Source organism: Mugil cephalus, chromosome 19, assembly GCF_022458985.1.
Source record: "Mugil cephalus isolate CIBA_MC_2020 chromosome 19, CIBA_Mcephalus_1.1, whole genome shotgun sequence".
In the NCBI taxonomy this organism is placed as follows: domain Eukaryota; kingdom Metazoa; phylum Chordata; class Actinopteri; order Mugiliformes; family Mugilidae; genus Mugil; species Mugil cephalus.
This window is the reverse complement of record NC_061788.1, coordinates 4,761,971-4,789,242: the sequence shown is the minus strand read 5'-3', so window position 1 is coordinate 4,789,242 and position 27,272 is coordinate 4,761,971. Positions and strand designations below refer to the sequence as shown.

Genomic DNA, 27,272 nt, shown 5'->3' with positions numbered 1-27,272 from the left:
CTCACTTTATATGTTTTGAAATGTCCAGGAATTCAGAAGGAAACGTGGTTAATTTAAATGTAATTAATTATAATTCAAATAAAAATAAACTCGAGTGAAATGTATTGCTTTGTTAGATGCTCCTGAGACGCGTGCAAGGACGGAGTTAAGTTTAAGTTGTGTTCGTAGATGAATGGATGGATGCCTGGATGGATGCATGGTTTGTTTGGATGGATGAAAGAACGGATGGCGGGCAGTGACTGTAAATAGGCGTGGGAACCAGAATCTAGTTCCTGGGCGGAGCTGACTTCGTTGCCGCCAAGCTTCAAACCGGACATCACCATCTTCGCCGGCAGCAGCTGCAGCAGAGCCCGCTCTGATTAATCCCTCAATTAGGAAACCCCTCTTCTTCTTTTTTTAATTAGCCGAAAATGCCTATCACTCCGAAGAGACCCTGCCCGGACCCGATGAACTACTCCCCGGACGACTCCCCGAGCAACTCCCTGAACGACTCCATGAACGACTCCATGGAGAAGAGGATAAAGCGCATTTCGTTCGAGGGCAACATCGGTGAGCGCGGCTTAAATTTCCCACACAAGTAGTCACGTTGGAAGGTTTATCAGCTGGTGTGTGTGTGTGTGTGTGCCAGGTGTCTGTTTAAAGCACCCGTGCCTGCAGGCGGCTCCGCGCGCGGGTTTAATGATAATCGATCCGCTTTTGCCGCCAATGTTTACCTTTAGTGCTTCCTGTAAACAAAAGGAGAATCCACGCATTTATTAACAGACACGCACTTGTTGTTATCGGGGCATCGGGACATGGCAGGAGTTTAACTTCTTCTCTCTTTCTTGTGCGCGCAGCCGCGGGTAAATCCACATTTGTGCGCCTTTTGGAACAGGAGAGCGCAGACTGGGAGGTGGTGCCAGAGCCGATCGCCAGGTGGTGCAATGTCCAAACAAAAGGCAGCGACTTCGAGGTATTAAGACACACTATTCTTGTAATTTCATAGTGGGAACCTGTGTATGATATTTTTTTATTTTATTTATTTATTTTTTTTAAAAAAGACGCGTAAAATCCAAATTAGGGCATAAAAATAAACTGCTCCTTCAGGGGGAAGGCGCGCTCTCTCTCTCTCTTCAGAGTAGAGGGACATGTTAAGACAACCAGTCTTCATCTGTATTTAGAGTGCAGCTGCCATCTGTTCATGTATCTGCACTGGTTACGGTTTACACCATCGGCAGCACACACACCCAGAGCAACAGATGGTGCCACCCCGGACAGATGAACATGTCATCATCGGGGGCAGACGTCTCTGCTCCGGCCTCGCTCACAGCTGCCCGCGGCCCCATTGGCACAGAAACACACAGCCAAGTTCATGAGGTGCACTAATGACAGTGGATGCATGCTGATATTACAGCCCTCCTGCAAATTTTGGCTCCATGAAGTTGTTTTTTTTTTTTTTTTTGTGCAACCGTGAGCCGTGTATTGCTGAGTCTATTAAACTCATTTTAGTCAGTGGGCTTAGGCTGAATGATACGTTTACCATATGCATCCTGTAAAAATGAGTTCCGCATAAACCGGGTGGGGTTTAGTGCAGGACCGTTATATTGGATTGCATTTATTTACCTTTAAGAGGGAAAGAAAACAGCAGCCTGTGTGTTCAATCATAGCAGGAATGATTGGTTCCTTTATGGAACCATATAAGACACAAATCATCTGCTTCTTCTCTAGTGGAGCTGTAAATTGTTCCAAATTGTGCTGGTGTGGTGTAAAGCGATCGTGCAGAGGCATCACTTGAATGCACGGCTGCAGCTGAGCCCCTCAGGAAGTCCTCCCCCCGCTGCAGCCGGCGGGGCGCCCTCTGTCGGTCGGTCGGTCGGTGAACAGAGCCGTGGGCGAAAGGAGGAGTCGCATGTGTGCACACACCGCAACCCACGCAAATACGCAAAATGGAAGGAAGTACGGGAATAAAATTTCCTCATCAGTTTGATGAGGAGCACGTGCCATGTAAATATGGCGACTGATGACAACAGTGATGTTTCCAGAAACCTCAAAAAGTGAAGCTTGAAATAAGTGATTTTATATTATTAATGGCATTAGTCTGCAAATGTATTGTGACTAAAGCAAACGAGCAAAACTTCCAAACTTTCCAACCAAACTGACGAGTAGCAAAAGACACCAGGTTTATCACTGTTTAGTGCGTTGAGCTCTCCCGGCCATCGTACACTCAAACGCTAGAAACGGTTTTTGGAAAAGTTTGCTTCAATTGATTAATTTGACTTAAAGATAAGACTTTAATTAGAATAGAAAACCTCTATTTGTCCCGCAGTGGGGAAACTGCAGTTTGCAACAGCTACACAGGGTCAGGAAAGTAACAAGAATAAAGAGAGGACTGTGTAAAAGATAAATAATATTAAAAAAAAACAGAATAGAATAAACAATATACAAGTACTAGCATATATACAGAATTGCAAACAGTTAATGATTAGGTAGAAAAACTACAGCTACAAGGCAATAAAATGGTATGAGTGTCGCCTTAGAGCTTAAATCAAAGCTTAAAAATAAAGTGAAACTTCTTGAAATTTGAAAATTCTTGAAAAATCCCTAACGAAGAAATTAGACTGTTAATTGGGCATTTTTTATAATTGTTTCAATCCACACCATTGGCTCCAGTAGCTACAGTACAGAACCTCTTAACTACAACTCAGAAATGCTGACAAAAATGCTAAACCAGCCACAACATTAAAACCAGTGAAGTTAGTGTCAGGTGAAGTAAATAACATCGACCATCTTGTCACAGTTCAATGTTCTGCTGGGAACCTGGACAGGCTGCAGCCTGACACAGGCGCACACATAAAAAACGCTTTAGGAACAACTCTAAACACATGAAGGCCCCCCCAGATGACACCACAAGCAGATTGTTCAAATTCTTTAATCTGAACAGTGAAGAAACACGTTTGCAAGAAATCGATCCAGACAACTGCTTGAAATGTCAGCTAATGGTTTTTAAAAAGAGAGAGTTTCAAAACACTTTTATTGTGGTAGTCACGCCATTCTGTGTGTAAGTGTTGAACTCAAAACAAGAGCCTGAAGTGCTTTGTTTGTTGTGCACGTCGACGCCAAGACACCTGCGATTTATCAGATTCGGTCATCCTTAAAAAATAAAAATAAAAAAAAAAAAGGGTGAAGTGGGGGTGAAATTAAACTCGTTTTAAATCTGACATCACAGGAGCTGACCACCTCACAGAGCAGCGGGGGCAACGTGCTGCAGATGATGTACGAGAAGCCCGAGAGGTGGGGGTTCACCTTCCAGAGCTACGCCTGCCTGAGCCGGATCAGGGCCCAGATCCGCTCGGCCAACGGGAAGCTGCGCGAGGCCGAGAATCCCGTGCAGTTCTTCGAGCGCTCCATCTACAGCGACAGGTATCGGGGAGAGTGTGTGGTGGTGGTGGGGATGATGATGATGGGAAGATTGACTCGTTTTCCAATTTTGCGTCCACAGATGTGTCCCCCATTAAGAGCTTCATAAACCAATAAAAGGATCTGTAGGTCATAAATAAAATTTAAAGACAATCAAATAGTTTAAATAACATTTAAAAATATGTAATACAAATATCCTTTGTTCTGGAAATAACGTACAGAAGCTATTGGAGATGGTCACAAGGTTGACTCAAATAAATTAACTTTAAATTTGAAGATTATGTTATTTGGAAACAATAAATCAATGGCTCAGATCCTGATTGTTAATGCAAACAGAGACTGTGAATGAAACTAAATATCTGGGTGGCATCATTGACAATAAAATTCGCTGGAAGCCTCATATAACATGTACATAATAAATTAGCAAAGATCATTGGAATACTGGGAATTTACTGGACCATAAAACATTATTTATATATATATGTGTGGAAGTCTGGGGAAACGCATACAAAAGCAAACTACAAACAATGTGCACACTGTTAAAAAAAAAAAAAAAAAAAGAGCCATCAGGATCATAAATAACTCGCCAACAGACTGTTTTTAAAGTCACATGCACTTAAATTTGGTTGAATTCAAAACTGCACAAATCACATTCAAAGTAAGAAAATGATCTACTTCCTGACAATATACAAAACATGTTAGTGGACAGAGAGGAGGGTTAGAATCTCAGAGGGAATTTCAACTTTAAACAGCGCTGTTTTCGCACAATTTAGAAAAATAAAAAATAAAATAAACAGTATGTGCATATGTTTGTGGAGTGGTTTTGTGGAATACACTTAGTGAAGAAATCAGAAAGTAAAAATGTTACAGTTTGGGAAAAGATATAAATAGATGCTTTTCACAAGGTTTAGGAATGAAGAATGATGTAAAGCACTTTAAGTATTATTGTTATTAACTAAATACACGCGTTTTGTGTATCCATCAGGTACATCTTCACTGCCAACCTGTACGAGAGCGAATGCCTGAATGAGACTGAATGGTCCATCTACCAGGACTGGCACGGCTGGCTGCACGACCAGTTTGGCAAGCACATCAAGCTGGACGGTATCGTCTACCTCAGAGCCTCGCCTGAGGTACATCCCCAGCCCCCCCACCCCTCCACAGACTGCCCCCTCCACACGCTCCATCATTCACACGCATCTGAATGGAAGCGCCGTGTCACAGAAAACTGGGAAATGTGCACAAACTGATCGATAATTTCCTCCTTTTTTTCTTTTTCCCGGGTGTGTTTGTGAGCAGAAATGCATGGAGAGATTACACTCGAGAGGCAGAGAGGAGGAGCAGGACATCCCCCTGGAGTACTTGGAAAAGCTCCACTTTAAGCACGAGAGCTGGCTGCAGCACAAGACCATGACGTGAGCGCACGCACACACACACACACACACACACACAATATGGCATGTTTGCACCATAAACTTTATCCATTTATGTGAAAACAACAGATATATTTGTGTTTGAGGGGGAAGAGGGGAAAAAAAAAGACCCTATTCATGCTGCAGCCCGGGGGCAACAAAGACTGGAATAGTTTGATGCATGTGATCAAACTGTTTACGTCTTGGCCGTCCCCAGAGCAGAAGTTTGACTGGTTCACAATTTATTTATTTTATTTTATTTATTTATTTATTTATTTATAAATGAAAGTGGTTCATGCACGTGGACTGTTAAGTGATTCACACACCGTCGTCCTCTCTGCCCACAGCATGGACTTCCAGTACCTCAGAGACGTGCCGGTGCTGACCTTAGACGTGAACGAAGACTTTAATCAAAGTAGTAACAAGAGCGCTGACATGATTGAAAAGGTAAAGGATATTTTAAAGTTAGTTCTTGTCCAAATTTCTAAAAGATGACTGTGCTGAAATTTACTGGAATTAATTATCCTCTCCATAAACACAATTTATCTCAGTAAATGGAGGGGGGCAAAAAAACATCTGGATTAATGCTTTTATTTAAAATAAAAAAATAAAATAAATAAAATAAAAAATCTAAGACACTGATTTTTCATAATTTCAGTATTTACTTCACAGAATAATAATCATAAGTCTAATAGAAAACAGAAAAACATTGAATCCCTACCACTGATGCATTCAGGGACACTCCAGTATCACAGTAACACACTTCTTTTTAATTTTAACTCTTTATTTACGGCTTGTTACTTGTAAATGACCTGAAAATGATATAAAATGTACTGTAAATACAAACCCAGTCATTTAAATTTAAATTGCTTCATAAAGTTAAACCACTGGCAAAACCACGTGACATTATATGATGTATAAAATGTGAAAAATCCCACAATTTAAGTGATTCTCATGTCTGGGGTCTTGTTGTGCCCCAACACACACAAAAAAACAGCTGCGTGAAATACTTGAGATGCACAGAGGCAGTTTCGAGACCTGCAAACGCATCGCAGTTGTTTGCCGAGGCCCGATTCTGCAGCATGTTCTTAAAAACCAGTTAATTCCAGATGTTTTCACTTGTTTTAGGAAAATACTTTGTGACTGCGGGACACTGAACACTAAGTTAGGAGACAACACCGACGCAGGGACACGCACATTCACACACCCGCTGCTCACACATGCAAAACATGGCCCCCGGGAGCTGCTTATGGAGCGGGTTTCATGTTGATGGTAAACACGGGGCCTTTTACGAGCTTTATCTCTCAATGAGGAGGCGATGGAACCGGTCCTGCGCGCCGAGCTTTTTGCATAACGTGTCCTCCGGTTAGAGTCTTAAAAAGGGAAGAATTAAAATAAATAATAAATTAAAAAAAAAAAGAGGAAGTGAGTAAAAGAATTGACCTGTGTGCTGACGTGTGTTGCTGATATCTGTTGTGGTCCCGTTTCAGGTGAAGGAGTTCGTGAGCACGTTGTAAACTCCCGCCGAGACGGAGCAGTTTACTTTCATTTGACCATGAAATGCTTTTTAAACAGTGACTGAAAATTATCAGCCCTTAAAACTACAAGTTGTTGTTTTTTTTTGTTTTTTTTTTCTTTTCTTTTTTAATCCATGTTGTATATTTATCTTTTATGCTTTGTGAAATTGTTCTATGTGTTTACTGAATAAAGACAATAAACTTGAACGTGAAATGAGCGTTTTGGTGTCTTGTGGGTATTTATTTATTTTTATTCCAAATAAATATGCCGCACCGATTTTCTACAACTCTACCAGCAGATGTCGCCACTCCCCACATCAACAACCCCCTCAGCTGTTTTTGAGCTTGTCTTTACCAGGTATCTCCAATAGGATTTGAGTAAAGCTACCTGAAATAGCCGCGATTTTGCCTTATAATTAGAGATCAGAATAAACGCAAGGTGCAATCCCCAGACTATTTAGTGTGTTTGCAGAGCTGAATGAAACTCAGTTTCAGTTAATACTTAATATGTCCAAAACCAAAGCTTTACTGAGACCTCTAATGGGCCAATTCTAATTGGCTGGATGTGAAATTAACCCAATAACTAATAACCCCGCTCACGTCTGTTTTCCCCGAACAATAGAGAACCCATTTGTCAAGTTTTAGCGGCCGCGTTGCGCCACCCAGCACTAACTTTCTGACCTCCACCCCCCCCGGTGGCGTCACGCAGGAGGAGGGATGGCACTTTAAATATGGGAAAGAGACACGCTGCGCTCAGACGCTCTCCCCACACGCTTCCAGCGACACACAAAGCGGAGGCCTTTTTCTCCAAGATGTTCCCGACGCACGAGCAGCTGAAGGAGTCCAGCCAGATATGAGGATTGTCCGCTTCGCGTTGAGTTTGATCAGTAGAGTCGAAGAGATCGTCCCGGCCAGATAACCCGAGGCTCTGAGGCTTCTTTAGGGCTTCTTTAGTATTTTTGTTTTGTTTTGGCTTACCTGGGAAGCGTGTCGTCTAGAGTAGCCTAGGTGAACACTTTCAGACACTTTCCGCCGCTTGGAAGCGACGGGGACGGCTGCAGCACACCTGACTGACGGCGGTTTGTCACCATGAGCTCCGACAAGACCAAGTAAGTTCGTGGCCGCTCCTGTTCGCCTGTCAAACCGCGAGCTGGTTATAGTGGAAACTTAACTTTGCGGTGCACGCTCTGTGGCTTTAGGCCGTATCTCGGCCAGGTTAATTGGACACCGCGTTAACGTGCTATACTGATAAGAAATTGGACACAGACGCATAATTACGAGGCCTTTCTGTGCGTAAATCTAGTCGGGGTTAGTTTCTGACTGTTGCCACACTTTAATAAAACACAGATGCGTGTGCAGGCTGTTTGTTACGCCACTTGGGTTTGTGTTTTTGTTTTTTTTCAACAAGTTTTCATGCAACCTTGACTGTATAAGCCACTGCTGCCGCGCCACTGTGGCTGTGAACGGAAGGTAATCTATTTTCCAGGAGCTTGTCACTATCAATTAGAGGGAGAGTGTGTGTGTGTGCGTGTGTGTGCATGCGCAGGGCAAGTAGTGGAGATATCGTCTCCAGTTTATTTTATGAATAATCTGCGTGTGCATGTCTCATAGACCATGTGGTCGAGGAGCTGACACCCCCCTTAAAATTCCACATTCAGCGTGGGCCGTCGTGTGCGTCTGCATTGCGCAATAACGCAGATGCCCGAAACCGCAACAAGTCAGGCTTCAGTTTCCAGTTCTGCGCCTTGAAATTTAGCATATGGTTGCTCGTCTGCAGCCAGTGTGAGTGTGTAGGTATCTGGGCTGCAGTACCAGCTTGATTGACCTCGACCCCCCCAAACAGGCAGGCTCAGTTTCAGCAGAACCAGTAGTGAAACCAGGGGTGATACTTGGCACAGTGACATTCTTCCCTCCGCGTTGCACATCTTGTTTGGAACAGGGAAGTGTTTTCGCTTTTGTGCCTTCCATTGAGTTTCGTGGCTCTTCCTTTAGAGCCTCTTTTGTGCAGCGCTGAGTGAAGTTGTGTGCAGCTAGATATCTGTTCGCTTCCTTGTCCATTCATGTCTCTTAGAGGAAATTCCAGAAGTCGAGGCAGACCCGGGGTGAAGTGTAGGTTAGGAACAAGCTGTACAAAAAAGTTGCATGACCACCTGAGTGCACAGATGTGCACATACTACTATAAACTAATGCCTGCGTTAAAATAAATAAATCAATCCTATCCAGTGTGCAAACTACAGATTTCCCCCCTTTTTATTTCTCTCCCCAAAAGTGCTTTCCACATCACAAATGAACTCTGCAGCATCAAAAACTGATGGCGACAATCTGAATCCGATGACCCCGGGGGGTGTTTTAAAGCTCAACGTGTGCTGCCTGTTTCGCGCTGACAGTGCTGGGGGCACCTGTCTCGGTGAGAGCGGGTGCGTCACTCTGTAAAGAGATGGGGATGATCCCTGATCCTGAGCAGCTGATCCCCTGGCTCCTCACGCACCGGCGGCTTTATCCAGCTTCGTAAGGTCACCGAGAACCGGCGCAAAGAAACAAGGTTCACCAGCATGAGATGCACACAGCTGGCTGCTCTAACCTGCAACCTGCTTGTGTGTGTGTGTTTTTTTTTCTTCGTTTGTTTTTTTCTCATTAATCAGAGGAAGTCGTGGCAGGAAATAGAAAAAAATAAAGAGAGATCAAGAAGATTTTCCTTTACAATGACGTTAACGGGGAGATATGCGATAAGGATTATCTGGCTTTCGTTCTCATGTGTGCGTTTTATTTCGCCTGTTTCAGTTTGCAGAGTAATGCCAAAAGTTTGACTCTACGCTACACACCAGTCAAACCCTTTCATTCAGAGAAACCCCACTCAGGGCAGGAATGCTGGACTCTTCTCCTGCATCCCGGATGTCTGTGCACCACCTGTGGTGTGCTTCTCATCGTTAAGGTCTGAGGCTGCAGCGTGGAGTGATTAGCGTGGCTCCTGAAACTTGAGCTTTCCCCTCTCTCTTGTCTGTGTTTTGTATTTTTTGTTTTTTTTCTGAAGGCCTTTTCTCTGTGTCATACGACCCCGCCTCCGCACACGGGCTCACCGCCGGCGCTTTGATGCCCACCGTGGAGCCAAAGGCCGAGCCGTGTTCTTCCTGCAATAACTTTATGCAAGAATAAGTTACAAACGGCCCCACCCCCTTTTGTTTTTTGTTCTGTTTTATGACTGTGTCAACATGTTCTCGATGGCACTTGAGTGACAGTTTCTTCGCGGAAGAAAAATAATATTTTCTGTACTCTCTGTCCTGGAGAGGAGGAAGATAAACTACAGTCAGGGCAGAATGGAAAGAAATCTGCAGCTCAACGACTGCGCTGACCCTCTCCGCCCTGCACTGTGTGGGAACTCAATCTCCCCGTTTTTTTGGCCCAACAATGGGCAACAAAAGAAGGGTAGAGAGGCTAATCAGGGTGTTAGCATTACATGTAAACTTGGCACCGAACTGTGCCACTCCTCATCTCTTGTTTGATCTCGGAGCTGGTGGCCTCCGCTTAATGCCCGCTATCTGCCGTGCACCTCTGTCATGCTCAAGGCCAGATATATCCACTGGGGAGATCCAGACGAGCTCCCTGTGTTATCGGAGGAACAACTTGTATCCTTCCTGACTTTGTTTATTTAGCGGTTTTGTACGCTGCTCCCATCCCCTCATTTTCTGAGCCGTGTTATCCTCGGCCGAGGAGCGCGCTCCCGCGCCAAGTGGAAACTGTACATGTGTTTATTGACATTCTTGATACGCATCCTAAATCAAATATTTAGTTTTGCCGTCGAGCAAAATTATTCCGATAAAGCGGCCGGTCGGATTTAGCATTGGAGGGGCTCCTAATTTGATGCTGACACGCTTCTCCGGGCTGCAGGAATCAGACGGACGCAACTGGATGTTCTTTTATTTTTTATTGGCAGAAATAAAAAACTATGAAAGTCTATAGTCCACTTTCAGATTGGAGTTTCACAAGCCGAATTAGGCCACGCATTACGAGACTGGGAACCGCACTCCCGCCGAGCTCTGGAGATGATTGCATGAAGGCAGCTAATGCTTGTGACTTGGAAGTAAACCTAACGTCCTCCGCGAGCAGTAGATGTGGATCTGCTGTGGCTTTATGAAATGACTTTTTATGCCGATCCATCTTGCCCCGATAACTGTTGTGTGCATTTTACACAATAGCTGTTTCTCAAAATGCTGCGTGGGCGGATGACCTTGTGGTCGTCATGTGGGAAATTGCAGTGGGAACAGAAATATTAAAGGCGACCATATATTTCTAATATCTTGCAACATAATGCGAGTCATTACACTGATCAGCCATAACATTGTGATGAATATGGGGGATGTGTTTTCAGTGGGGGGGCCTACTGGATCTAGTGAATTTGGAGGCCTTGTGCTGTTCATGTTTTTTTTGCAGCTGTTCCCTAAACTGTTTGTGCACTTGTGTCAGACTGCATCCTCCATCCACGTCTAAGTAACATCCTCATGAATGAACGCCAGGTCCAAACGTTTCCCAGCAGAACATTGAATTGTCACAAGATGTTAAACGTTGTTGTGGTCATAATGTTGTGGCTGATCAGTGTATATCGCTTCGGTTAGTAACCCGAGGAAGTAAAATATGAATTTATCTCGAGATTTGATTGTATCATTTGCTCACATTTCAGGTTAGAAAGCACACATGTTGTGATCTCTAAAACTTTTTTCTCTTCTACCTCATAGAGTGGAGGATGAAGCAGTCCTGGACAGAGGTGCGTCCTTTGTCAAACACGTCTGCGATGAAGAGGAGGTGGAAGGTAAGCCGCTGAGCCGTGGGCCGCTATCTTTAACCCGTCCCCGCCTCCCAGTCCGTACCGCTTTTTAAAGCCGTGTGCAGAATTAGCCACACATGATGTATAACGTCCACTTCAGCTAATGTTTCTGCTCAGGAAGGCGTTTCTGCAAGTGTTCTAATCCTGTTCAGTGCCTTTAGCGCTCAGCCAGCGTCACAAAAGAACTTATCTGGAGACACCCACGTGAGTTTGCTGAGACGTTCGCATATTTCGCAAACCACTTAGGCTTCCACACAAAGAGAGCCGCGTCACTCTTCTTGGCGTTGGGTCAAGATGTATGTTGCTCCTACGCTTTGCTTCCCTGCGCGTTAGTCAGGGGGAAGGAACCTCAGGTGTGGTGAGGTTTCTACAGCGAACAAAGTCAGGCTTGACCTCCAACCTGACATGTGAGCGCCGTGATTTACAAGGCGTGTTTACGAAATGCACGGTTTGAATTGGAAAAAATGCAGAGTTGCTTAAGCTTGGTCAGTTTTTTTTTTTCCTCTAATTACTTCCTGGAGACATTGAGTCATCATTTCCTGCATGAGCTGCTCTGGAGGAAGTAGTTGGCATTTATTTAATTTTGCTTTGCCTCTTCCCGTGCAACAAAGCACAAATCCTCACTGACCAGTTTCTGCACGGTGCATCGGCGTGGCTTTAAAAGCAACGTGCACCTCAAACCAGATCACCCAGTTTCCACTGTTTTCGTTCTGCCAGGGGAAGATATGGATTAGCAGCGTTCAGGATTAATGCATGCATTTCCTTTTTTCACTGTGAATGTAATCTACTTTCTCCGCGTTGTTACCCCGACAGGTCACCACACTGTGTACATTGGCGTGCACGTTCCCAAGAGCTACCACCGGAGGAGACGCCACAGACGCAAGTCCGGCCACAAGGAGAAGCGGGAGCGAACCGAGCACAGCACAGAAGGGTACAAGTCCGACGGGGACTGCGTAGATGACCCCGCTGCCAACATCCTCAAACCTCTCAGTGAGTTTTGCCGAAAAACTAACGAGTTAAACCATCCACTGCGCAGGGTACAACTCACAGAAGACGCAATTGACGGGTAAATCATTTCTCAGATGCCGGTAAAGTCTTTTTGGGTGGCCTCCAGCAGCACTTTGTAAATTGGAGCATACAGGATATCAGTGTTTCTGTGGAATGAGGCAGAGCAGGGAAGGCTGGGTGGAGCGGCAGCCAGGAAAGCCAGGGAAAAGAAGAAGAGAAAAAAAAATCAAGCCAAAACCTACACTCAGTTGAATTAAGGGAGGAAGGGAATGAGAACATGCTGAAAACTAATCTGAAAATGACACTGGATTGGCTTTAAGTGTGTAAAGAAACACAAAGAGGGGTATTACCTTCCAATTCCGTGATTAACGCAGCGCTCTGTGGGATTTGTGAGAAAGGATTCTCAGAAGCTGCTGCAGTTAGACGTTAGATGTGGAGGGAGAAGTGGTAAAACAGAAGCGCGAACGCCAAGTCTCAAACGGTTTCTAAACAGAGATGATCCAATAACGCTGAGTAAACGTTCGTCTGCGAAGTGCAAAGTGCACATTGTTGCCGGTATCAGGAATTTTCCTCCCGCATGGAAGAATACCACATGTCCTTCCTTTTTTTTATAGGAGCTTAGGAAAGTTGCGTGTTAGATCCATTAATCCCATGATTGTTTCTCGAGAAACTCTTAAGATGGAGATCTCAGTATTGACGTCCATGTTCAATTAATAAGAGGAGGTGTTTTCGGTGTGACGATACACAGGTGGGAAAGAATTCCCTCAGAGGCAACATGAGGATTTGGCAGCATTGTACGATAAACGAGCCATGTAATTGTGCGGAGAGCTCTGTGTTGTTGCTCTTAGCCCTAATGAAGGCTCTCCACCACCACGCAAACCTCTTGGAATTTTTATTTTTATTTTTTATTTTTTTTAAGATCCCCCAAACTTTGCGACTGGTATTTGCAAAACATGTAATTACCATTTCAAAGAAGTGGAATTCACCTTAGAGCGGCCCGGTCTGGAAACTGGCACACGGGGAGGACGTTATCTCTGTGCTTAACTACTGGTGGAGATAAAGCTGCTCGGATCAAGGTGGACTGGTAATTCCGCAGACGAATTCCACTGTGATCTGGAGTGGAGATGAGGCGCGAATCGTCCTCGCAATGAAATGAAGCAATGTTTGTGTTTTCTTGCAATGTGGTCGACTAGCGTGCTGTGGAAGTATGGTTTTAAGCAACACCCTAAAATAAGCTAAGCTGGTTAAGACTGGAAACTGTTTTCTCCAAAATTGTTTGCACAACAGTGCAGAGACAGTGGAAGATTAAATAAAATGAAGCATTTGCTTTGGGCAAATTATAGTTTAGAGTATTGGAGCATGGTTTTTAATTACAGGGCTCCCCCGATTTGTTGCCTCCTTAAAACTACAATCACTGACAAGGTGAAAGTTTCCCCCTCCCTCTTGCTTTCCAGGTTTGGCTGGCCCTCACTGACTGTGCAAAGGCTCCGTCATTGGTACCTGTTCATCTACAAAATCATGCGAGGCAAACTCCCTTCTTGTATTTGCTCTTTGATTGCTCAGAAAGCTGGTGGTAGCCATAGCTTCCAGAGATGTTGTACTGTTGGCTGAACTGGGTAAAAAGGCCTTTAAGTCCTCCCTTATCCCGCTGTTTGGTTTTAAAGTTCTCATTAGGTCAATGATTCATTATTACACAGGATAAGATGGTACAATCCTGAGGCAAAACGCATTTGGAAGCCCAGACCAACTAAAAACCAGCTAGCAACCAACAAGAAGACACCAGCTAACTAGCCTAGCCAACAGCAGTAGGCCCACGTAACCTCGTCCCCCAGTGTGAGTGGGAAATGCCAGCATTTCAACCATCCCGATAATAAGGGGGGTTTTCGGTAAGAAGTAATGGGACATGCGACTACATTTCAACCAATACTTCTCCCTTGTGCCAAGCTCCCAGGCAAAACACAGTTAAAAGCCCAGTGCAACTGAAAAACCGACCAGCAGGCTAACAGTCAGCCACCAGCTAACAACACACAAGAAGACACCTGCTAGTTAGCCTAGCCAACAGCAGCCCCGGCACCCCTCTTCACCAATGTTTCGTTAAGTTAGGCCAACGACACGTCAAGAAGCCTTAACAGTGAGTTCCAGCGTCCCAGAGTCACCCCCCACCCCTCCCCCCTCCATGCTGCCACCGTACAACCGCGTGACTTTCAACCGGGAGATTAGCCCTACTGCTAACTACTAAAAACCACTCGGCTAGCCTTACCTTTAGCATGCTCCCCAGCTAAGATGTTTCCTCCTCAGCCACTCACTTGCTCGCTCTGCTGCTAAATATATCGGTTGGTGCTTGTCATAGTCTGTAGCTATTTTAATGTTAGCGTTTGCATTGGATTCATGTTACTTTTAATGTATTGCAACGTTTTATGCTGCTGCTGCTGCTATTTTGGCCAGGTCTCCCTTGAAAATGAGATCATCAATCTTGGTGGAAAAATAGTAAAGGTTAAATAAAATTTTTAAAAAAAGACACAAGATGCTAACTCAGGTCTTAATAGTAGGGTGATATACTTCCCAGAACACTAGACGATACAAAAGGACTTGGAAATCCTCAATTAGATGCATCACTCAGACTGACACTGAGTCAGGAGGAATTTATCATCGGGTAGTATGAATCAGAGATTCAATCAAGGGTTTTTAATAAAGCGGAAAGCCAAGGGTGGCAATTTTCTGACTCGTTTAGGTGCTACATCCGCCTTTGTTTAGCGGCGTTGCATCAAGCTGTCGGTTTCACGGGCCTCGCAGCAGCAGCAGACGAGCACTTGACTAATCCCCCTCTCCTCTGACGCCGTAATCCTCTGTTGCACCTCATGCTCGGGTGTACACATGCCTGTGTGCTTAGTCATCCATTGGTGCCATGATATGATAAGAGCTATGCTCATGATAATCATGCTATCTAGATCTTGCACCCGATTACCGCGTCATGCAAAGTCTGGTTACATGACCGCAGAATGTGGCTAAGCACCGCCCCCTATACTCGCAGACAAGGAAACGGACGGACTATATCTGTCCGTAAGAAGCAAGTGGGTTAAGTGTTGGTTGAGTTGATAAGAACTGAGTGTTCGTTGCTCAGTAACGCATTTCTTAGTAGCCATCAATGTTGCTGATATCCAACCTATTGTGTTTTAATTGAGTGTGATTGAGAGTTGATGGCCACCATCTAAAGGCAAAGGCAGGGTAAAGAAGCGGAACTGCAGACGCAGGTTTTAAACCGTCGTCCACTTTAAATGCCAACACACGCATAGGCCTTCTCTCTCTCATCCTTCTGTATCTCTGCTGGGGATCTGAACTGTAAACAGCCCTGTAAGGTTGAGCGAGAGGGCAGAGCCGACTGTACGATGGGCCACTGTTGGGATAAACACACACTTCTCCTGTTGAGTAGAAAACCACTCCAGAGTCCCCATGCGATGACTTTTATGTCGGCACCGCGCGTGAAAATGTCAGAGTTGAGGTGAGGCTGCGTGCTATACCGTGGGATATTATGTGGCGGGTGGCGGAGCAGTGCACGCTCACGGACTGGGAGACGGCGCGCACCGAGGCCTGCCACTTGTTTCGGGCTGTTTTGCCCTCTATCCAAATCCCTGTAATCCTGTTGATTGTGGCCAAACCACTCAAAAAATTGTGTGTGCAAGCACAACAAAGCCGTGGTTTCCATTGATAACAACCACTTGTGAGACTGAGATAGGTGAGCGGTGTTGTGTACACCGCCTGCCATCGAGTTGGCATACTGGAAAAAGGGCAGCAGAAAGGTCCCGTGTTTCTGAAGGCGAAAAAAAATAAATAAATCCACCGGTGTACGACATGGGATCCTCCGAGCCTTCGATCTTGACCTTCGTGGTGAACTTAATATTGGAACCGTAGAGGAGTTCCAGCTGTACTATTTTAAAAACAACTATTCTAAATTAGGCGTAGGTGAGCTTGGGGATTAAAAGTTAACCGGCGCTGTTACGTTGTCAAGGTATCGACCTGTCCAGTGTATCAAGGTGCCTTAAATAGCCTCTTGCGTCTTAACACTTCTAGGAAAGTTAAGTAATGGCAGGAATAAGTTGTTCTCCTCATGATGGATAACCCTTTATGCACCAATCAGGCATAACATTATGACCACTTTACTAATATTCTGTAGTTCTACCCATTAAAATGGTTGTGATTCATCAGAGAATGGATGTGGGACTTCTGGGGGAGGCTGCCATCTAGGAGTATCATTGCTATGGGGTGGGGGGTGTCTGGTCTGGTCTGGTCTAGGTGGGTGCTACATGTCTAAGTCCACATGAATGAACGCCAGATCCAAAAGTTTCCCAGCAGCAAGCTGAATTGACACAAGATGTTCGATGTCATTTACTTGTCATGTCAGTGGTCATAATGTTGTTGCAGGAAGAGGAAGAGCAAGCATGAAATAAACATTTGAGCAACATGATCGTTGACACAGATCATGGGAACCCTTCTCAGATGGAAGACTTCTTCCTCTTCCTGGTTGAGGTCGTCTTTCCAGCTTGCTCAAATACCACAGTTATGTTCCACTTCCATTACAGGAAACAATAGAAAGTCTATTTTACTTTCCTTTTTTTTTTTTTTCTTTATGAAAAAACATAAACATACCTGTTGTATTTCCGCATCAGGGTTCCTCCACTTCTAATCAGTCGATCTCTAAACAGCCTTTAAGTGTTTTTAGAAGTCCTAATATGTATATTGAGCATTTTATTGTTAACACGAGGTCCACGCGCCTCTGCTCTCCAGACAGATCACCACTATTGACCGCCGCATTCTTGAGACTGTTAAATCCATTTAAATTTATCTTTCAGCGACGCACGGCGTGCTCACCGATTGTGTTTGATTGATCCTCACAGATGCGTATCGGTGAAAGTAATCAGGGAAAGTTTGCCCAACCCCAGCGACGTGACTTTGCAGACAGCTGTTTGAACTCTGCGTTGGGTCAGACTCTGCAGCTGTTGCTCCTTACATCAGCTTAATTCCTGAGAATTTTTTTTTTTTTCTTCTTCTTTTTTGTGGAAACTTTAGGTCGTCTTTTGCCTATGTTGAATATTTACACAGCAAAATTTTTTAACATAATTTACCTTATGTAAATGCATGTTTTAGAGCAGGGGATGTTTTTCAGACCCCCAAACTGATGAGAGAATAAGTAGAGACCCCCTACCCACTATATGTGTTCTATATTAAATTTGGTCTAGTGCTATTTATAAAAATACATTATTACCATGATCTTGCATTCAATATTAAGCTATTCAAATAATACAGGTTCAAATATTTAGTTTTTAATTTCAAACATGTCTATGCACATGTAGTGCAGCGCTCTGTATGAAACTGTATCGCTGAATGAGTGAAGTAAGATAACGTCTTCTGCCTCCATTTATCCCTTTACTAAAATATGTTGGATTCATGTTAACGTGTATTTAAAGAAAATTAAATTTGTGAAAAATAAAAAAAAATATATGCATTGAAAAAAATAAAATAAGAAATCCTATGAAATATATCTGCAGACCCCCTGAGGGAGATATATTCTTTTATTATTTGGAAGAGAAAGAGCTTTATTTAATTTGTTTATTGTCTTCCGGTGTGTCTGTAAAACACCATTATAATGTCTGAATGCTGAGACTATTTGGGGCTTGTGGAAAAATGTGTTCAGAATTTCGTTTAGGATTGCGAATAGTTTCTTAAAGGTGGTGAAAACCATGTGACACAGACCCAGGAAGTGACTCTTAAGTGCATAATTTTTAACACTTCGTTATGTTTGACATTTAGCACATTTAGCAGCCAGCCTAACTTGCTCCTTTCACCCCCGCCTGTAGTTTCTCCAGCCGAGAGGATCCGGTTTATGCTGGGAGAGGAGGACGATGGCCCCCCGCCTCCTCAGCTCTTCACCGAGCTGGATGAGCTGCTGTCTGTGGACGGCCAGGAGATGGAGTGGAAGGAGACTGCCAGGTGAGCGGCTGAGCCAAACGTCTTTTTTTAACATTAAAAAAAAAAAAAACGCCCCCGGCGTTGTAATTTCCTGCCACACAATCCCATGAGGAGAACAATCCCTCATGAATAGTCACGTTTTGTATGTGTAGGGAAATAGGGTGTACTACGGTGAACTCCCAGTCTATTCTTGTTTGATTAAGATCTGTAGTACCTGCTCTGTGAGACCGGGAAAAGCCAGAAACTCCCACATGATCAGAACAAGACTTAATGTTACAGTTTGTGCTGGAACTTTTTTCTTTTTTCTTTTCATTTGCATTAGAATGCAAATCCACCGAGACAAATTGTCCTGAGAGATTTGGGTTAATCCCGATTCTAAAACACACCAAACGTACACAAAACACAGGTTTGTATGTATCACATGCCTGAACAGAGACCTATATTTTGGTAGGATTGTGCTCTCCAAGGTTTCCTTAATCTCAGTTCCTTATTTGCGTTGCTACTTGAAGACAATGAATTGAATTTGGGCATTTTTTTGGGAATGTTCTGTGTCAGTTTGTAAATGTTAAATGAATAAGACTTCCTTTTTTAAATTTATTTGTTTTACTTACAGTAAATTAACAAATTTTCACTAAAAAGCATCTTGAAGTTGAACTTTTTTTTTTACCTATCAAAGTCCGTTCCTAGGAGAGAAGCTGCAGAGAGGGCCGCTTTTATTTCTTTGTCCCGTTTCTGGAAGGGAAAGTTTGAGGTTCGCACGAAAGGGAATATGACTGAACTCCTTAAGGTCCGCGGCGTCTCCGTGACCAAGCTCCTCTCCCTGGTCACAGGCGTGTGGAGCTCAGCCAGAGGGACACTCTATCCCCCGGAGGAAACCCCATCCTCAGGCCTCGGGAGAATAGCTCTTTGTAGTGGTGACATGTGAGGCATTATCATTAAAATCCCTGTCCCGAGTTTATCCTTGGTTATAACAAAACCTCGCTTTTCCGACTGTGTGGTCTGAGGGGCCGTCTCCGTACCTGTCTCCGCTTCCTTAACTCTGGCGCCGTTGCGCGTCCCCTATTCTCTCTCTGTCCTCGTGAACTGTGACCGGTCCAAAACACTCTGCGGCTGTTGTGTAAAGAAACGAGAATCGATCTTGTCGCCTTTTGCTTGTTTGTTCATAAACTCGTAAAGCCTCGCTTGTATTTATATTCCGCAGTGACCTTTTTTTTACGTTCGGGGGGAGGATGAGCGTGCATGGCGTCTTTTCAAACGCGTCCCTGTTTTTGCAGGTGGATCAAGTTCGAGGAGAAGGTGGAGAAGGGAGGCGAGCGCTGGAGTAAGCCTCACGTGGCCACGCTGTCCTTGCACAGCTTGATGGAGCTGAAGACGTGCATCGAAAAGGGCACCATCATGCTGGACCTGGAGGCCGCCACGCTGCCGCAGGTTGTCGGTAAGCGGTCAAAATTTCGGCGCACAGCTTTGAACGTTTTTGAAGAACGTCCGGGGTCTTTGCTCCGTGCAAAGTTTTTATCAAAAAACAAGAATGCACATGACTACATTAAACCACCTAATGTTTCTAATGTCGTTTTAGAGATGATCACTGACAGCCAGATTGAGAACGGTCAGCTGAAGGCGGACCTGAAGGAGAAGGTCATGTACACGCTGCTGCGGAAGCATCGCCACCAGACCAAGAAGTCCAACTTGCGCTCTCTTGCAGACATTGGCAAGAGCGTTTCTAGTGCGAGTCGGCTCTTCACCAGCCAGGAGAATGGTAATGGAAAAATTTTCTTTTTTTTTTTTAAATACATCCGTCTTAACACAGTTCTCCTCTGAATGTCCTCTCCTAACACCGTATTTCTTTTTCATATTAAAACCTTTTCACGTCTTTTTTCCTCCTCGCCTTTTCTCCAACCTTGTTTTCTTTCTCTCTTTTTCCTTTTTTTTTTTCGTCACTCTTTGACTTCCTGCATCTGGGGCGTCGCAGCACGCAACCCCCCTGAGCAACCCGTGCCTTTTGTAATTCCGCAAGACTCGGAGGAACCATGTGAGGTCATGAGGAGCTCCAGCATGGGATACCTCTGTAAGTGAGGTCGCAGCCCTCCGGCTGAAAGCAGCATTGTTGGGACATAGTCTAGTAGAAAAAAATAAAATAAAATAAAATAACAAAATAGCACTAGCGTAGTAGCCTCGAGATTCACAAGTATGAGCAAAGCTAAAAAAAAAAATGCTGTTGAAGTTTCGCTTAGTGCGCCATAAATCAGCATTCGGTAGGAGTGCGTGTTGGAAATGGGCCGTATCAAATTGAGTTTCCAGAGTTTACATTCTCACTCATTTGCCAGAGTTCGCCTGAGAGGGTTTCTGCTGACGCGTACGAGCCGCGGGCCCGAGGCGGCCGCGTATCCCGGCTCTTCTCTCCCTCCTCAATGAATGGCCATCTGGCTTTTCGTCCTAAGTTCTTAAGCTTAGCCACACTTAGCTAGCTCCTGATGTTTGTGGCTCTCTCCCTCTTCCTCCTCCTCCTCCTCCTCCTCAGCTTAAAAGTAGCTCTGCAGTCTTTCCCCAGTAGTCGGCCTCTAACTTTTTTATTTTTTTATATTTATATCCGTGTGAATCTCCGCAGGTAGTCCGACCACATCCCACAGAAACCTCACCTCCAACAGCCTGAGCGACTTCTCCGACAAACCCGAGAAGGATCAGGTAATGCGTCGGGCGGATAATGAAGCGGTTGTTTTCCGGTTTGCACTTGAGGCCTCGGTTCACAAAGCGCCACTATGCAGGGTCATCCTTTGGGTGTGTGTGTGTGTGTACATGCTTGAGCTTGTGAGCCTCTCGTACGAATAGATAAGACCTCTGGCGCTCTGTGTGTGTATGTGTGTGTGTGTGTGTGTGATCGCGTCAACAAAAGCTCCCCTGTCTTTGTTGTGCTAGTTTCTGCTGTGTGCCTTATGTGTGTGTGGTTTCCCCGAACTGTCATGACTCATGATGGAGTGGCTGACTCTGAACTGGCTGCGTGGTTTAGTAGCCGGTACGCTGCGCTGCATGCAGATAAAAAAAGATCACAGGGGCGGTTAAAGAGTAACAAGAGGGATTACGCTCCGGCAAGTGTTAATATGTGAAAACGGTCTGGCCTTTAACGCCAAGGCCGTGGTTGGCTTTTCTCACCCATTATCTCTTTCATTCACATATTCTGTGCGAGTGTCGTTTCTGCGTAGCCTTTGTGATGTGTGTTTATCACATGGCGTGAAGTAAAGCTGCTGTCTGGCACATAATTGTAGGAAAGGGCAGTTACTACCTGTTCCTATGCGCTTATAAGTACACTAAAAACGCATTTGTTTGTTTACTTTTTTATCTCGCATATCACTGATCATCACGTGGCCGAGAGCCAGCCGTACTATCTCGTGTATTGTTATATTGCTTCGTTCACTCCTTTTTATCTCTTATCTTTCCCTCAGCTGAAGAATAAGTTCATGAAGAAACTGCCCCGCGACGCCGAGGCGTCCAACGTGCTGGTGGGCGAGGTGGACTTCCTGGAGACTCCCTTCGTGGCGTTTGTGCGTCTGCAGCAGGCCGTCATGCTGGGGGCGCTCACCGAGGTCCCCGTGCCCACGAGGTAGGTTCGAAACCGGCATCGCAACCGTCACCAAGGTTACGGCTTTTTCAGACCTAGAACCGTCAAGATTCTGACTTTTTTTTTTTGTTGTTGTGCAGATTTCTCTTCGTCCTGTTGGGCCCCAAAGGCAAAGCGAAGTCCTATCACGAGATTGGAAGAGCCATCGCCACCTTGATGTCCGATGAGGTACTTTATTCAAATTTCTTTTGAATCCTGATGAGTAATGTAGGTTTTGCTGCTATAATCAAATACTTGTACAGGATCTCGACAACAGGTTACAGGAGCCCAAGATTCGACTATATTAGCGGATTTTGAGTTGGAACATAGGCCTTCAACAGGGGGTCCACGACCCCTAGGGGGTCTGCAGAGGTACTGCAGGGGAGGATGCAAAATCTTTGGTTGATTAGACATTTTTTTATATATATTTTTTTGTTTTAATTTTCCCCCCACACGATTCTTTAATTACACACTAACATGTTTTGGGATAAATGAAGATCTTTCACGCACACTAGCCGAGACCTGTCAATCTAAGCCTCCTCTACACAGTAGGCCCCGCCCCCATCACTGCTGAGCCAATCACAAGACTGCATATTACACGCCGACTCTATCAGACCCCACATGAAATCCCAGATGCATGCTGCAGTATTGGCAGAAGAGAAGCTAACGATGTAGCTCGCTTCCATCAGTCAGCTGCTGAGGCCACAGTGGCTGCTACTACATTTAGCTTTGTTTAAAGTTATAATTTAAATCTGTCAATTACATTTAGCTACCAGTTAGGTGTGTTTAGGGCAGTTGCACGGCCGCCCTACTGCTGATGCACTTGTTTGAAATAAAAAGGTAAATATTCAAACCTGTGCATTATAATATAGCTTAATATCGAACACACATAGTAGGTAGGGGGTCCCTACTTAAGGGTTACACTAAAAATCCACCTATAATGCACTCAGTGTAATTCTTTGTAAGTTCTAATGGAGCCATGATTAGTGTCACAGAAGGTAACTGGCATCTCCAGCCGTCCACTCGGTGAACTGCTCCCCATTAAGGTTTTAAATTGTCCACTTCATTAAAGTCGACGGCTGTTCTTTTAAACCCCCCCCCACCCCCCTCACCCCTCTCCTTGCCACCTGGAGCTGGAGCCAAATCACAGCTCCCTGGGTATTCCTGCATTAATCATCTCAGCGGTTGGCTTGTCCAGTCCTGTTGGCCAATTTGTAGCTTAGATCTTAAGCCGCGCGTTGAAAGTCCTGGGAGACAAATTAGTTTCGTTGGCTTTAGCAGAATCTATACAGTAAGAGAATGTCCTTAATTTTTCTTCCTGCTGACTTTTTTCTTTTTTTTTTTTTTTTTCCCCCAGTGTCTCTGCTCTGTATCTCCACCTCTACTCCCTCTCAGTTTTGTCAGGAGTGTTAACAGATAGCTCGTAACACATAATCCTGAGAGCACCTGGCCCGCCGTTTCCCACAGGCCTGCGTATCTTGTATGTCAACATGGCGTGGTAGGAAGTGGTTTTCCAGGATTTCCACCGGTTAAACTTTACCCCCTTGGCTCCCCCGGCCCCCTCCCTCGCTCCCTCTCTCTCTCCGTCTCCCAGTGACAGGCTCATCAGATGTTTTTGAGTCGCACGCTGCCAAATAGTGCTCCACATGTTCCAGGGATCCAGACGTTGCCTCAATGTTTGTGCACGTTGTGTAAGAGAGTTTTTTTGCTGCAATTTATTCCAGCGGTGATTTGCACATCAAGGACGCGCGCCGCTTGACGCCGCAGCAGACGGCGTGTTTGCTCGTCCCGATGACTAATTTATTTATTTTTTATTTTTTTTGTGAAGGCCAACGTCATCGACCCCTTAACGACTGTCGCTCTTGTTTCGCCGGCAGGTTTTCCACGATATCGCCTACAAAGCGAAGAGCAGGCAGGACCTGCTGGCCGGTATCGAGGAGTTCCTGGATGAGGTCATCGTCCTGCCGCCCGGCGAGTGGGACCCTGACATCAGGATAGAGCCGCCCAAGTCCCTGCCCTCCTCGGACAAGAGGTCCGCTCTAATCCGCACCACCTAATCCACATTAATGAAGCCGCATGAATCTATTAAATCCATGTCGTGTGACACGTGCACACACACACACAGTGCAGCATGTTAAGAAAGACGTCTCTGGCAAATATTAAATTGTGAAGTGCAAAGCTTAAATGTCAGTCCACTAAGGAAAGAAGAGCAAACTGACTCAGTATTGCAGTGTAATATTTACCTAACAGAAGTCATACGAGACGAGAACAGGGGGTTTCTGACGCCCGTAATGGATTTATTTTCTATTTAATTTCACTCATACCTAAAGTTTATGTGAGTAACGGCTAAATATAAGATGTAGATGTGTCACTGGCTGCAAAGAAACGTTCACTCTGCTGTAGAATCCGTCCTTGATGCCTGTGTACAGAATGTAATTGGAAATGGCTGATCCGTCCCGACCGCATAATGGTTTGTTGTTTTCAGCCTAAACAGATTTTACGCAACATAAATTTCTCACAAGCGAGCTCTGGTGTCCTGCAAGACACGCTCGCAAAAATCATTTACATTGACGCACAACAGATGTTTGTATGTTTTATTTTGGTGAATGTTGAAAAGGCAATTTTCTCTTCATGGTTTATTTTTTTTAATTTTAATATAGGAAGAACATGTACGCTGGGTTAGAGCCGCCTCAGATGAACGGCGACACTCCCCACGACACGGGGCACGGGGGCGGTGGAGGACACCAAGTCGGAGAGGAGCTCCAACGCACAAGAAAGTAAGACAGTAAAAATTGTTGAAACTGAAATAAAAAAAAGACAAAATCATCAAAACAAACTCCAGAAATGAGGGGCTTTAAAATGGTTTCAAGCGTCTAGTCTGTTTATATATATATAGATAAACAGACTATATATATATATATATATATATATTATATATATTATATATATATATATATATATATATATATATAATATATATATATATATATATATATTATAAATGTAAAAATGCCATTGTGTGAAGAGGTGAGGGCCTTATCGTCCTGATTCTAATCTCTAATCACATTTGAGTCCTGTCAGTTAAAATATTTGCTGTAAAGTAAAAGTCTTGGCTTTTACTTGTCCAGTTGGTTTCCAATGAGGAAATGTTCCGCGCAGAAATAAAGAACAATGACGACATTTATGTGTCAAATATCTTTTTCCATCATTTGGAACACGTTGCCCTTCTCTGAACCTTGGTGAACCATGTTTAGATAAAAGGTCCAGCCCTACTCTGTGTGCGCATCACGTGTCGTTTACATACGTACGACTTTAAACAGTGCTGAGGTTTAATTGAGTGATCCTGTCTTTTTTTTTTTTTTTTTTTTTTTTTTTTTCCCCTGTCCTTAAGGTTTTGCGGAGGTCTTATCCTGGACATCAAGAGGAAGCTGCCATTTTTCGCCAGTGACTTCTACGACGCGCTGCACATCCAGTCTCTGTCCGCCATCATGTTCATCTACCTGGGTACGGTCACTAATGCCATCACGTTCGGAGGTCTGCTCGGAGACGCTACAGAAAACATGCAGGTAAACGCGTTTTCACACCTGACGAATTGATTCGATTTTGAGGCTTTGTTTTTTTTTGTTTTTTTTTTTGTTTATTCATTTATTGTTTGGTTTGGTTCTGCAGTCAGTGGTGCTGATTACAAATGGAAAACATGGGGCAGCATATGAAGTGTTGGGGATTGTGTGTCTTTTCCTTATTAAATGCACATCGACCAACAACTGAAGAGTAACATGACCGTTACAAAAAATGCTTTTTCTTTTCCCCCTTGGAAGTAAAAATGTGGATTATCAGATCAAATTAAGGAAAATTGGACTCAAAAGTGATCCATATGAACTAGTGTGGATTTGGAAAAGTGGGTTAGCCTCAGTTTCAGTTAGTTTAAGTTAGATTTAGCTCATTTCAGTTATGATAAATGTAGCTAAATAAAAGATGCTAATGCCAAGAGCTTTACTGAGAAGTAACGTTAGCCATACGATACTGTAGCGTGAAAAGGACGACCTAGAGTGATCACAAATATTCAGCCCTCTAGAACCTAAGAAGTAACTTAAGGACTTCATCAAAAAATGCAGCATAAATTAATATTACCTGACACTAAATGTGAACCACAACAGCAGGTTTCTGTTCCTGGATTCTAGCTGTTTCTTCTAATGCAGCAATACATTTACTTCTCTTTTCTGTGGCAGATATCTGTAAAATTATATCTACAGTTCGTGCTAATGCTGCTAATCTCCATTCTCATCTGTCACTTTTTACCGCTCAGTGGCAACATGACAGGGTCTGACATGTGTGTTTGTCGCCTTTTCAAACAAAAGTCACATGGGCGCTTCATAAAATGGAAGTGGAGGTCAGGGACAACCAGGTAGCCTTCACTGAGGTTAGCCATTAGCAAGCCGTGTTGTAGCTTCAATGCCACCACTGTCAGTCGTTAACGCCACACATGGTAAACACAGGACCAGGCGTACTGCATACGTACTGAATTTACTCCGGTGAACATTCTCGCTGCCTACGCTTTCACACCTACTCAAACGAAGTGGACTATCCCAGGAAACAAACTCTGGTCCGTTTAAAGCGGCTCTGGCGTGAAAGCGACCCAAGTGAGCCGCGCTGAAAGTAACGAGATTAAAGAGCAGATGAACTTCGCTAAACTGTGTGTTTACCGCTCGCCTCGTCCATCCCGCCTTCTCACAGAGAGCGCTTTCCCTTCTCTGTTGTCGCCCTCGAGCTCGGCGCTAACGGACGCTGCGTCAGTTTTCGAGATGTTTGTCGTTTTCACCTCCACCACAGCTCCTCGTGGTAAACTAACACACTTCATCTGATAATCCCTGTTAATTTTGAGCTCGGAGGCTCATGATACGTCCATCTGTTCTACCTGCTGTTGCTGTGCGAGCTGTGATGTAATACGCCGCACTGCTAGGAAACCTCCATCCTGGCTGGAGAGCAGAAGGCCCATCCAGTCATGAAGGTAGTTCTGGCTTTGGCACCTCAGCCAAGAGCCCTGCAGAGCGGCCGACTCAGGGATTTGCCCAAGGCTGTAAATAACCACAGATCCAGATTACCCAGCCACTGTAGCTTCGTCATGGCTGCGTTACCAATGACCCCACCCCCCCTCCAACCCCCACCCCCACCACCGGTGCTTCTCAGTCCTGCATCAGTCCCCTTTTCCACTCAAAGGGATTCCCTGCCCTCGCTTAACCTTTCTCGCTGTCATAACCGCAGTTCTATTGTCATCAGCTCATAATTCATCTGGTTTATTCAAACGTAAACGTGATTTGAAACCGGTCTGTCTGTCTGTCTGTCCTGCCTGTCCTGATGGTCCAGAAGTGTAGCAGCATGAATAAAATGATACTTTAATCCCAGCAAGAAGAAGAGTTACGGGAACGGGTTGCGGGGAAAGCGAGAACTGATTCATATCTGAGATGAGTCACCGCACGGCTGCGCTTTCCTATTGTGCACCTGCACACGCCTTCTACAACTTAATTGCGTTGTTAGCGGTTAGCGTTAAGCCGATTGTTTTGTGT

The 27,272-nt window shown here is 44.6% G+C and overlaps 2 protein-coding genes across 4 annotated transcripts in view; both read left to right on the top strand.

Annotated features, from left to right (window-relative positions):
• Nucleotides 1-110: 110 nt before the first annotated feature.
• dck (deoxycytidine kinase) lies at nt 111-6,543 on the top strand. The gene is made up of 7 exons (XM_047569599.1): nt 111-549; nt 837-952; nt 3,206-3,399; nt 4,382-4,529; nt 4,696-4,811; nt 5,156-5,255; nt 6,299-6,543. The coding sequence occupies exons 1-7, from the start codon at nt 411-413 to the stop codon at nt 6,323-6,325; spliced, it is 840 nt and encodes a 279-aa protein (XP_047425555.1). The 5' UTR covers nt 111-410; the 3' UTR covers nt 6,326-6,543.
• A 500-nt stretch (nt 6,544-7,043) lies between these two features.
• LOC124996640 (electrogenic sodium bicarbonate cotransporter 1-like) overlaps nt 7,044-27,272 on the top strand; it is a 31,277-nt gene continuing 11,048 nt past the window's right edge. Inside the window, exons 1-13 of one of the 3 annotated variants that reach the window (XM_047569859.1) lie at nt 7,044-7,434; nt 11,056-11,129; nt 11,958-12,134; nt 18,005-18,137; nt 19,391-19,551; nt 19,693-19,872; nt 20,086-20,181; nt 20,722-20,798; nt 21,554-21,711; nt 21,810-21,897; nt 23,586-23,740; nt 24,369-24,485; nt 25,100-25,274. In XM_047569859.1, the coding sequence (XP_047425815.1) occupies nt 7,415-7,434; nt 11,056-11,129; nt 11,958-12,134; nt 18,005-18,137; nt 19,391-19,551; nt 19,693-19,872; nt 20,086-20,181; nt 20,722-20,798; nt 21,554-21,711; nt 21,810-21,897; nt 23,586-23,740; nt 24,369-24,485; nt 25,100-25,274 (1,611 nt within the window). In that variant the 5' untranslated portion in view covers nt 7,044-7,414. The remainder of the gene's footprint in view (nt 7,435-11,055; nt 11,130-11,957; nt 12,135-18,004; nt 18,138-19,390; nt 19,552-19,692; nt 19,873-20,085; nt 20,182-20,721; nt 20,799-21,553; nt 21,712-21,809; nt 21,898-23,585; nt 23,741-24,368; nt 24,486-25,099; nt 25,275-27,272) is intronic. The other 2 variants (XM_047569860.1, XM_047569861.1) reach the window with 2 other exon arrangements.